The sequence below is a fragment of the Onychostoma macrolepis genome, chromosome 22 (assembly GCF_012432095.1).
Source record: "Onychostoma macrolepis isolate SWU-2019 chromosome 22, ASM1243209v1, whole genome shotgun sequence".
In the NCBI taxonomy this organism is placed as follows: Eukaryota; Metazoa; Chordata; class Actinopteri; order Cypriniformes; family Cyprinidae; genus Onychostoma; species Onychostoma macrolepis.
The window spans coordinates 32,600,901-32,614,084 of NC_081176.1; the positions used below are offsets into that span (position 1 = coordinate 32,600,901).

Below are 13,184 nucleotides of genomic sequence, written 5' to 3' on the forward strand. Positions count from 1 at the left end.
TTATCTTCAAGTCATTTCAAAACAGTGTGACTTTCTTCTGTGGAACATAAGAGAAGATATTTTGAGAAATGTTTTTTGTCCACACAATGGAAAGCAATGATACCCAAACTACTGTGTTTCACAGAAGAAAGAAGGTCACACAGGTTAGGAGCGACATGCAGGGAAGTACATAAGTGGTGTGCAGCGAAGCTAGTATTTGTATCTGTAACAATCACAAAATTATTCGTGTCTGTATCTGTATTCGGATAAAACCGGAAGTAGGCGGAGCTTGAACCGGAACGTCGTACAGTTATACTTGATAAGACCATTATGTCTATGGTTTTACGCACTGAATTAATAAAGCATTAAAAAAATGTCTAAGGTTTTACAGCCTTTCTTTTTTTTCGTAGTTATCACTGAACAAATATGCCATGTTTGACTAAAATATATTTTTTAATGATTATAATGTTTATTTAAATATATTCTTACAGTCGGAGCCGATACCCTTGTATAGGCAGTGCTTCGAGATGCAGTGTGGTTATGCTTCAGGGAACGCGAGTTCGAGTCCCATTTTGGGGACCTTTCGTGATCCGATAAATAAATATTTAGGTATCTTCCAATTAAAACAGTAAGGGTTCCTATGCAGTGGTAACACTTTACAGTAAGGTTCATTAGTTAACAACATTAGTAAACATGAACTAAGAATGAACAATACTTCTACAGCATTTATTAATCTTAGTTAATGTTAATTTCAGCATTTACTAATGCATTATTAAAATCACAAGTTGCATTTGTTAACATTAGTTAATGCACTGTGAACTAACATGAATAAACAATGAACAACTGTATTTTCATTAACTAACATTAACAAAGATTAATAAATAGTGTAATAAATGCATTGTTCATGTTAGTTAATACATTAACTAATGTTAACAAATGACACCTTATTGTAAAGTGTTACCTATGCAGTGTAGAAATATGGAAATTGATTTAGGTAATTTCCAGGAAATGCATGGAAAAAGGCAAGAGCAACACTGAGAGCAATACTTCACACACTTGTTACTGCGTTGTAGTTTTAGAGGTTTGTGTAAAACAACATGATTTCCTTCGGCTCACCGGTTCCTGCACAGTTTAAACAAGTATTTCACTCAAGTAACTTGCAGGTCTGGAAAAGTATGGAAAAAAAGAGCACAGTAGCTATAGCCTGACTGAATATAACTATGAATTATAGTGTATAATATGACATATATAACATAGAATATGAATATAACATGACTGAATTAATTCAAGGCACACTTTATCATTACGCGTAACTCTTTAAGCAGTCTTTTTTTAAATAATGTTTTTACTAAATAATGTGCGTGTGCCACGCAAACCATCAAAAGATAAAGAAGCAAACATGTAGGCCTAGTAGAAAATGTATCTGTATCTAAGCTGATTATTAGCCTACTCTTGACAGAGAGCTGGTTTGGTTTTTGAGAGACGTGCAACGCGGCTGTTTGATTGGTGATCGCGCTGTGCTTAGTCCATTCATTCGTGTATCATATCGTAGCCTATAAGGTTTAAATCACTGCCTTTTAAATATACACAAATAACAGAACGTGTATGATGTATTATTTTAGTTGATATTACTCTTGCCAAGCTCTGATTTCTGAGAGATGCCGGAGAGTCAACAGCAAGCGGTGTTTGATTTGCGCTCTTTTCATTCATAAAGTTTAAATTCATTCACTTCACACACTCATTATTGCGTAACTTTAGAGGTTTGTGTAAAATATCGTGCTGATCCCCTGCTCACCTGTTATCTAGCAAACACCAGACTGTGCTGCAGCCTCAGACGAATATTCAGGCAGAATTATTCATTATCCGTTATTCATTTTAAAAGCCATTATCCGTGCCTTTCTGAACAAGGTATTCGGCTTCGGGCACACCCCTAAAGTAGCCTACATTGAATTAAAATAAAAATTAAACATACAGATCAACAATTACAAAAATGACAGATTAACAAGTCTTTCTCCAATCCATGATCTACATGTACTCCGTGGCACCAAGTCTTGTACAATTTAATCAGTCTGAAGAGTATTTAACTGTCCCAACACAGGCATAATCTCTCCTGTGTATGTTTTCAGCGTGACTCTAGTGATCTCCAGTGACTCTGTTGAACGCAGCTTGGGATTGTTGCTCAGATATAATACTCACAGCTGCGCCGGTATCATTTTCCATCATAATTTCCTTGCCATTTACATTAAACGTATCTGTGAATGACTTTCTGCTGTTTTATCACTTCACAGCGAAAACATGGGCAATTCAACATCCTCTGCCTCCACATACTTAGTTTTTTTCTCAGCATAAGGTTTTCTTCCATCTTTCCTCTGCAAGCTCTCTTGATATGCCCAGTTTTCCTGCAGTTATGGCATTTTGCATCTTTGAAATGACACCTGAGCGCTGTGATTTTTGCCGTGACATCTATAGCACTTCTTCCCTCTTGATATTTGCCATAAAGACCCCGAGCGCTTGTTATGTGATCCGCTCCGCTGTTTTGAGGCGCTGCTCTCTTAAATGTTGCTGCTGTTACGACTCGCGGTCCGGATGGATGCCGGGTGCGGATGCGGTCCGCCTTTTGAATATCAGTTATATAAGGATTTAAGGATAAAACAATCAAGTTGCTTTTAAAATATTCACGAGTCCTTTTCCTTCTTTTTTTTTTTTTATTGCAGAAAAGGGTGACATTCAAATAATAACAATACAAAATATAAACAAATAAGACAAAAGAAAAAAATAAAATAAAATAAATAAAAAGCATAGCTCACATTCAATTTTAACGAATAAGGATATTACAGAGTACCAGGGGGATTGAAGAGTGTATCATAGTATTTTAAACATTTCACAGACTTTTTGTTTTTTAACAGTCTTACTGAAGAAATATAAAAGTCAAAGTCAGAACAAAACAAATTTAACATAGGAGATGAATTAAGAAATCTGTGTTTATGTATGTGAAATATTGCTAATAAAATACAAATGTTAACAATAAGTTCTAGATCCTTATTGCTTTTATTTTCATAATACAAGATAACATCCTTTAAAGTAAAGCAATAATTAATAATATTCATTAAATTAAATATAAAATCTGCCAAATCAATCCAAAACTTGTTTACGACATTACAGTCAAAAATAAGTGAGTCAGTATCTCTTTCTCATTATTACAAAAACAGCATATATGATCAATATCAGAGAATCTTGATATTAAAGATTTAGAAGGTAAATAGTATGTAGAATTTTGAAGTGTATTCCTTTTATTTTATTATTAATACAATATTTAAAAGGAATTAAACAAGCTCTTCTCAGTCAATATTCTCAATTTTAGAGTTCAGAAAAAATCCCCCTCTAGGAGACATTGTAAGAGTCATAATGTCTGTTGTAATTCTGTTTTTTGACCACTGGGTGGAGTGTGGGCCTTAATGAGTATATAGGTAGGCAAAGAGTAAGAAAGGCAGGTGTGAGTTTATGGTTGCATGGTGTATGGATCAGCAGCAGAAACATCTCTTAGGAAGTTAGATAATATACAGCATCCGGTGTTGAGATTATGTACAGGAGCTATAAAAACTACACCAATTACAGCATTACAGGTTGAAATGGGGGAAATGTCATTAGAAATGAGAAGGGAACAATTGTCAGTGAATTATTGGGTTAATTTACAAGGCCATAGTCAAGAGCATCCAACGCTAGATACTGTTGGGAAAAAGAGAGGAGGAAAATTAAAAGTTTTGGATGGACAGTGATACAGAAAGCAACAGAACTTAAAGTTAATCAGTTTAAGGTTAGTCCAACTGTACCGCTACCAGTAATAAAACCTTGGTTATTTTCAGATGCTACAGTAGATTTTACATTGTTAGAACAGAAAAATAAGGGTAAGGAGTGTAATGTATATAATGTGCAGAAATATATTAATGAGTACTGCAGCTATGTTCAGATCTACAGATGCATCAAAGAGTTTAGACAATAAGACAGGAGTAGCGTTTACTGTTCCTGAATTTCACTTATCGGGAAAGAAAAGGACTAGTGACGAGTTATCTGTTTATTCAGGAGAAATGATTGCACTGTTATTAGCAACACAGTGGATAGAAGAGATTAGACCTTTGAAATCAGTTATTTGTTCAGATTCATGTGCATCATTGGCTAGTTTATTATACAGTCATTCGGAAAGTAAACCAGACATTTTAATGGAAATAATGCAAACGTTATACAGAATTCAGATGATGGGTATTACAGTGGTATTTTTATGGGTGCCTGCACATATTGGTATCCAAGGAAATGAAACTGCAGATAAAGAAGCAAAAGAGGCAGTTAAAAACAACGACATTGACTTAATTGTTAACCTAAGTAAGAGTGAAATCAAGAGTATTATTAAGAAAAGACTGAAGGAAAGGTGGCAAAAACAATGGGATAAAGAGAAAAAAGGTCGGTGGTTTTACAGAATTCAAAGGAAAATGGGAGAGATGAGAAGTGCAGGGAAAACCAGGAGAGAGGAAATAGTAATATCAAGGATGAGATTTGGACACAAGATTAAATGGTACACTTTATAAAATGGGTAAACATGATACAGGAAGGTGTGGATTTTGTGGGCAAGAAGAATCAGTGGAACATGTTATTTTGTACTGTCAGAAATACGAAACTGAAAGACAGATTTTAATGCAAAATATAGAAAAAATAAAAGTGCAATTTAAACTGAGAGATATATTACAAAATAACTCAAGAAATGAATGCTATGGTTTTATTTTTCAGTACCTTAAAATAACAAATTTGTGGGAGAGAATGTAACACAAAAAATAAATAAATAAAATAAAATAAAATAAATAATAAATAAATAAAATAAAAGGGGAAAGGTAGTCATTTTGATCCACACTCCATACCAGTTGGTGGCGGAAATACACCATTTTGTTGTTTGTCAACCGCCAATAAATTTCAAGAAGAAGAAGAAGAAGAAAGTCAGGTGTGTAATTAGAGGGAAGCACAACATGTTTTGACCGTGTCTGGAGGTGAATATGGAAAGGCATCGGATGGGATTTTACGTGCACTGTGCAGAGGAGCTGTGAGTTGAAGTGACCTGTACGAGCTGTGTGATGAATAAATCTGGTAAAGCAGTATTTGGAGGATGACTTTTCTTGTTTGGATCTCACGCGTCAGAAACCACCCTACAACACCTCAAGTGACAAAATGGCTATTTATGTCACTATATTTGTCAAAAAATGCTTCTTTGTGGATTATCACATTATCATCATTATCTTATAGATGATGCTGAGAAATGGTTTAGTACTGAAAGTCAAGTTTCATGTTCTGCTGTTGATGAAAATGTACATCAAAATGACATTAATCCAGAAGATAGCGTTTCAGACATCTCACGTGAATCAAGTAAACCAGCTAGCAAGAGAAGTTGGATCAGTGTGCGTAGCGGGAGATCTTCTGCTTCTTCAGCACGAGTCATGGCAGCGGCAGACAAGACTGCATTAATTGCACGTGCAACTGCTTTAAAAGAGAAACATTCTTTGGAGCTGCAACAGGAAAAGCTGAGACACAGACGAGAACAACTGGATATTGATGCAGAAATAGCAGCTGCTGCCAAAATTGCTGTTTTAAATAATTCTAACCATCAGTCTCTCCAAACTTGCACAGATGATATGAATGTATATTATGATAAAGGAACTGTGATGAGTGGCAAAGAAGTTACTCTCAACCCTCGTGCGGAGGAATATATGCCAAAGAAAACTTCCCAGCAAGGAGGTTTAAGGAATGTGATTCGGCAAACTCACAGCGCACCACAAATTGACCATAATTCTGCGTCACCAGTTCAAACATCAAATGTAATGCAGAACATTGATGGAACATCAACTTCAAACATTTGCAGTGTCATGCAGAAACAAAATGAGATTACTGCTCTCCTTGTAGAACAACAACAATCCAGCACACTGCCTCAAAGAGATATTCCTGTGTTTGATGGTAATCCTCTGCAATACAGAGCTTTCATCAGAGCGTTTGAGCATGGAATAGAAGACCAAACCAAACATAATCGAGATTGCTTATACTTTCTGGAACAATACACACGAGGTCAGCCCAGGGAACTTGTGCACAGTTGTCATCATATGGATGCACAAAGAGGGTATTTGCAAGCCAAAGCATTGTTAAAAGAACATTTCGGCAATGAGTTCAGAATAGCTGCTGCATATGTAGAGAAGGTTCTTGGATGGCCTTCAGTAAAGTCAGAGGATGTAAATTCATTGCAGAGTTATGCTCTCTTTTTGCGTGGATGCAGTAATGTAATGGAAGAAATTGATTATATGGAGGAGCTGGAGATGCCAAGCAATTTGAAAACCATCATCATAAAGTTGCCTTATAAATTAAGGGAAAAGTGGAGAACTGTTGCATGCGAGCTAATGGAAAGGCGTAATCATAGGCACAGTTCAAAGATATCGTGACATTTATTGAACGTCAAGTCAAAATGTGTTACAGGAATAGCTTTAATAACTGAATTAAATTCCCTAAACTGTACGAGAAAACTGTAAGTCGACATGAATTGTTCGTAAGTTAAAAGATTCCCAGAATTGTCAAACATTTTTATAAGATGATTAATGTCTCTGTTGAAACAATTTGTTAAAAATAAAGATTTATTTGAAGCAGTTATATTTCCAAGAGGTGTGAGGAGAGAAATTGTGACAGTAACAGATTTTTCAAGCGAGAAGGGCTTGCTGATGAAATTTGGATAATTTGAGGGGGATTTTAGAAATATTATAATCACATGTTACCAGAAATTTCAAGCCACCAATTTGATTAAAGAGACTACACTGTAAAAACTAAAGGTTCCTGGAGGCACCTTTTGGGGTTCTTCACTTTGCCGCGCCGGCGGGACCCTCTGTAGAGCCTCTAGGCACCGTTTTAAAAGAGGTGGTTCTCTGAGGATCTTTAATGCTTCCTGGAGGAACCCTTTTATTAAGAATGGTCAGGAACCACCTTCGAGGCACCATTTCCTAATTTCAGTTCTTTAATATTTGCACCCCCCACCCCTCCCACTAGTTTATTGTTCTTGCTATTGACATTTTTAATTAAATATTGTTTCAATGCAGCTTTACAGAAATCATGAGTAAACCAAAAGCAGTGTGCAATAGAAAAAAAATAAAAAATAAAAAAACAAGGTGCAAAAACAAAATGACTTGAAATGAGTTGTTTGTTTGTATGTACTGTCTTGCAGTGTAGCGTCGCTACTAGTTTAACTACATTTCTCAGTAGCGTGGTGGTAGCGTCGCTGCTTTCTGAATTAAATAGCTTTTCAGTAGCGAAGCTCTCTTTTTTTTTTGATCAAGTAAAAGCTAACGTTACATTATCCAAAGCATTCTGAAACTCAAGCTCAAATCGGAAATATAACTGCTACGGGTCACTGATCCTGGATCAGTAAAAGTGAAGCCACAGACACTAAAGCTCGTAACGCCATTGGCTCCTCAAACTGTCAGTCAAACCTCATTATTCCTCCCGCCTCTCTCGTCAATGAAGTGCGGCGCGCAGTTTAGAGCATCTCAGCTTGTTTGCTGTCTGAAGATAAACAAAGAACTGTTGATTGAAGAAGTACAGCGTTTTCTTTACTCAAGAAACACTACATTTATAAAGGCTAATGTTTTTTTTGTTTGTTTGTTTTTTTTGTATTTAAGGAGCGGAGAAGAGTGTCTTAGTCTAGCATTTGTTGTCAAGTCACAGCCAAATAGCTCGTGCGAAGCGCTGAATCTTTTATAATATGATACTTCGGCCAAATAACAGAAAAAACTGAGCGCCCACATAGCGGCAAGTTCATGAAAATGTAAATGCGATACCGTCCTGCCTTTGATGTGGCGTTAAGGACGGGAAAAAACATTCGCTGGTCAAAAGCTTGAACTTGATTTTGGTGAAATGTTAATAACATGACACACGTAACGATGCAAATAAATGTAGTCAGGCCTATACATCTGTATGGTAAAACTATACAATGAGTTTTACATTAATGTTAGCTACTGTAGCCTAACATGAGCATAAGAACTATACATTTATTACAGTATTTATTAATCTTTGTTAATATTAGTTAATGAAAATACAGTCGTCATGTTAGTTCACAGTGCATTAACTAATGTTAACAAACACAACTTTTGATTTTACAGTTTTTCTCAGTCACTTTGGTGCATTTCTCGAATCATCCTTAATATTTGCAAAGCATGTGCATTTCTCAAAACAGTTTGTACAAACAGCACCACACAATGGGTTACCTGCAAAAGCCTGTAACTTATTCAAAATCTTTAGTTCATCTCTCAAGTAAGTATTTATGTCAATGAACATATATACAAAATACAAAATTAATATAAATTAATAATAAATAATAAAATACAAAAAAATAAAAAATTAGAAAGGCAAACACAGACAGAGCTTTGTTTTTGTATGCAGCACTGTATGAGGAATTTCAGAGAACTGATTTATCATTGGTTGATCTACATTCTCTTCATTAGTGAAAGTCAAGATTCACCTGCACAATCCATGGCAAATTTACAAAAAGACTAATAGAAATGTGCATAAAATATGCTTGACAGTTTACGACAACTAGATCAACCATTTTGCATTTAATGACTTATAAGATGAACTAATGACTAGATGTTTTGAGGATAAGACTACTGCACAGAGAACTATATAATACATTTAAGCAACATGACATTAGCAACTGATAATGTAGGAAACCGCAGACAAATGTACATAATCGATTGAATGAATGTAGCAACTGCAATTGCAACTTGTTGAAAAGAATGAGAAACTGCATATATCATGTACACAAGTGACTAGATGTGGAGGTTAAACAAGTAGTTTTGAGAATTTCATTTCTGATCTAAGAAATGCACCAAAGCAACTGAGAAAAACCGTATGCATTAGTAAATGTTGAAATTAACATTAATAAATGCTGCAGAAGTATTGTTCATTCTTAGTTCATGTACACTAGTTAATTAATGTTAACTAATGAACCTTATTGTGAAGTGTTACCGTTTATGTAAATGTATCTGTATACAATAAAGCCACAATACCAACTACCAATAGGAGGTTTCCGCCGACAATGTCACAATATAAGGTAAATCTGGCCCTGTACATGATACTGATTTTTGTTGCCAAATTGGTTTGGAACAGGTGTTGAATAAACAATTAAACTGAACTATAGACCCTTTTTGTGCCGACATCACGATTACGTCACAGCGCTAGCTGGAAGCAAAAAAAAGGGAAAACTGGAGGGGGCCAATTCAAACCAGCGCAGATTCGGCTCCATAAGAAGCTCAAAATATCATCTTGTTGTGATGTTGGGTGCCAGAATCGATGTAGTACAGGCTACAATTTAAAATTTTATCGCATACATGCTGCCAAAAAACCGACGACAGCTGTGGTTAAACGCGATAAAACGAGCGGACTGGACAGAAAGGATCACCAAAAATGCTCGCGTTTGCAGCACACACTTCTTATCAGAAAAGGTTCAATAAAGTATTGTCTTTTGTTGTTATGGATTATGGTTTGTGTTACGTGTCTAAAGATTTCTTATGCATCTCACCTCTATGTCGTGTATGAAACAATGCCTGTGTGCAAGTGTGTAAAACAACAAACCGACGATTTATATACTTAATCATTTGTAATATACATTGTTGAGATTGATAGTGGCTCGAATTTCTAAGAACTTGTTAAGAAAGAATTTTCACGACTTTCAATCAAAGGAAAAAAATTGTCAGAGACTGATAACAGCAGTCAGAAGAGAGAAGGATGTCAAATTTACCGTCCCTCCCACAGACACTGCGTTAAAATAGTGCACTTTAGTGTACTTTTAATTGCTTTTCTGTATAATGTTGAATAGGCACTCATAGTAAGGTAAACTCATGTCGGCAGGTTCGTCAGCAAGTAGCTTCTCACCATCAGGAGAATCTGCTGCTCACCAAATGGGTCTCCTGTTATTACCACAGTTGCTGTGAGATTCTGTGAAGGCCGTTCATTGAAAAAAAGAGGGAATTACATCAAATTAAATAACAAAATATGTACATTTATTCACTTAGCATGTATTCATTTAAAAATGAGGAACACCACAAGCAATTACACACAGACTCATGGGGACTCGTGTCACGGTGGAGACCACATACGGTCTGTACAGACCCTTTCTTCTGATAAACTGCAGCATAAACAACGACGTGCAAGTGCGACTTCTCATTGCAAACTGAACTGAAGCATCGGGAAACACTCAATACCATATAATGCGTATACACAGAGCACAGCAGAAAGACATTTGGCAATCAACAGTGTTCTTGCCGTGCATACAACATATCTTACGGTACCGTATGGACGATACTACCGTTTAAAAAATGCAATGGCACCGCGGGTATTTTTAAGCTTTAGTATCGCGATACTACCGTAGTACCGGTGTACCGTGCAACCCTACTACCTCCCCGACCTAAGTCTACTAATACAATTAGTGTTATATATATAAACATTGCAGATGTAGTAAGGTACTGTGCAGATCTTAAATAAACAATGTCAAGCTATGATAAAGCCCATTATAAATGAAGTAGATTTAATATGGTGTTCATTGTGTGTTATAAATAATCATACTCTTAAAAGTTATAACCACAAATACGTAAGTACTATAGTGTATTATAATTGTTGTTATGATTATTCATGACATTTTATAACACATTATAAGGTTTTTTATAATGCATTATGCATTCATTATAATGCCTTAAGAATATCCTTATAATGTATTATAAATACGGGCTTCATAGAAAGTGTTACCGGATTTTTTTTTAACTTTGCGTCTGAAAGTACGTGTGGATTAACATCTGGATAAGGAACGTGTGAATAACGTACGTGTGAATAAATACACTGATAATCATTTGTCTTTCTCCTGTTTTGCTCCAAGCAAGGCTTTAAGGTGGTAATGATCATGATAACAGCAGCTGAATTACACATCTGTCTCCTACGACTGCGATCATAAGACTTCAGTAGATATCAACACATGAACATAGATAATAGATGATAACATTTGATGAAAATGTGTCAAACTGTGTTAAGCCTATTTGAAAATGTTTTGTTACTGGTCTATGTTTAAACATTTATTAATTATCAATAAATTAGGCTATCGATATGAACATGTAGAGTAGTCAACAAAAAACTGCTCCAGTAATGAACAGCTGTATGACGTGAAATAAAAATCCTGAACTCTGAAATAATAGACATCTGCTAATCATACAATTATCTACTTTTCAGAAGTTAGGTCTACTGTGCCGTGATGCATTAATTATTACCAGTAAGTTCACATGTGCTCTGATTAACATTTATTATATTCTAATATTTTATTTATATGGTTACTGTGAATATATTTGGAGAAAAGCTGCATGTTAGTCGCTGAATAGGGCTTCATGATTTGCTTTTGATTTTTAGGTGATATTTCTTGGTAAGTGAATTATAAACAGTGAAAAAACACTCATAGGTAGTTATTTATGCAGTTTATTTTATTATCAAAGCCTGTGTGATAACATAACCTGAGGCTAAAAGCTGTGATATTAATGTTGTCCACTAGAGAGAGCCACAGAATACAGAATAGGACTATTTGAAGCTTATTTATAAAAATCAATTTCCATACTTTTGAACAGAAATAAATGCATAGAACACTTTAATTTAACTCTGATGTACTGACCGTATAGTTTAATATAATCAGTGTACATTGAAATCTGTGAATCTTGTCCCCAAAATTTTCCAAATGTTTTGTTTTCTAATAAGCTGTCTTACAGTTTTTCTCGAATACTAACAGAATTCATGAAACAATATTAATATTAATATTAACTGCGAGCAGACAATGTCAATCAATGCACTGGAGAATACAGCGAACATAAATAAAGAAACAAAGTTGCTTGTCCGATTTCCCTAACAAGCAACCATATTTTTTTAAATAAGCCCAAAAAACCGCGACTTTACAAAAAAAGAAGCCCAAAGTCGCGTATAATACACGGACTTGGCAACTGTGACCAGCACCCCTCTCCTGTCAGGGGTACATTCTCCCTTCACACCCACAGAGGACACACACTCAGAGAAATAAACAACATTAACAACAAAGCAGCAAACTAATATTTAAATGAACATATAGTAAAATGGAATAAGACAGTAAGCATGGCTCCTACAATAACTATTTAAATAAGATTATGAAATATTCATGGATTTGGAGGTGCTGAAATGTTATAACATACAGGTTTTTTTCTTTCTTTTTGCTCAAAACAAAACAAAACAAAAAAAACCCCAGTAATTTATAGCATTTAAGACATTTCACAAAATCACAGCAAAAGTTACTGCAGACGTCACGTATCTTCTCACACAGCTTCACACACGAGAAGAGGGCAACGAAAGTGTTGTGCTTCTTATCTCACGCCATCAGTCACGACTTCTGCTCACAGAAAGATAAGCGACGACCGACACGAATGTGCTTAGTTAGCAAAGTAAGTTCAGTTATCACACCCCATATGTGTGTGTGTGTGTGTGTGTGTGTGTGAGAGAGAGAGAGAGTGTGAATGTGTGTGTGTGAGAGAGAGAGAGAGAGAGAGAGAGAGAGAGTGAAAGAGTGTGTGTGTGTGTGTCTGTGCACGTTTTTGTGACAAATGAGGTCATGAATGTGTATAATGACAAGGGTATGACAGATATTACAAGGAGAAGGTGACTTTTCAGGACATTACCCCATGTCCCCACTTTTCAAAACGCTTATAAATCACACAGAATGGAGTGTATTGAAAATCTGAAATAGCACTAAGTGTCCTGTAAGGGGTATGTTTAGGTGTAGGTTGGTGTAGGACAATAGCACATACAGTAAGTACAGTATATAAACCATTACGCCTATGGAGAGTCCCCACAAGGATAGCAAACCAGACGTGTGTGTGTGTGTGTGTGTGTGAGTGAGTGAGTGAGTGAGAGAGAGAGAGTGTGTGTGTGTGTGTGTGTGAGAGAGAGAGAGAGAGAGTGTGTGTGTGTGTCTGTGCACGTTTTGTGACAAATGAGGTCATGAATGTGTATAATGACAAGGGTATGACAGATATTACAAGGAGAAGGTGACTTTTCAGGACATTACCCCATGTCCCCACTTTTCAAAACGCTTATAAATCACACAGAATGGAGTGTATTGAAAATCTGAAATAGCACTA

General features: G+C 35.7%; 2 protein-coding genes and 1 pseudogene across 9 annotated transcripts in view; 2 read left to right on the forward strand and 1 right to left on the reverse strand.

Moving 5' to 3' along the window:
• LOC131529976 (NACHT, LRR and PYD domains-containing protein 3-like) overlaps positions 1-13,184 on the forward strand; it is a 540,773-nt pseudogene that overhangs the window by 206,529 nt on the left and 321,060 nt on the right.
• Positions 1-13,184, reverse strand: part of LOC131529978 (NACHT, LRR and PYD domains-containing protein 12-like) — a 256,130-nt gene that overhangs the window by 19,107 nt on the left and 223,839 nt on the right. The gene's annotated exons all lie outside the window — the stretch shown is intronic.
• LOC131529985 (uncharacterized) lies at positions 3,151-7,821 on the forward strand. Its single transcript, XM_058760053.1, has 2 exons — positions 3,151-6,170; positions 6,295-7,821. The coding sequence occupies exons 1-2, from the start codon at positions 5,223-5,225 to the stop codon at positions 6,337-6,339; spliced, it is 993 nt and encodes a 330-aa protein (XP_058616036.1). The 5' UTR covers positions 3,151-5,222; the 3' UTR covers positions 6,340-7,821.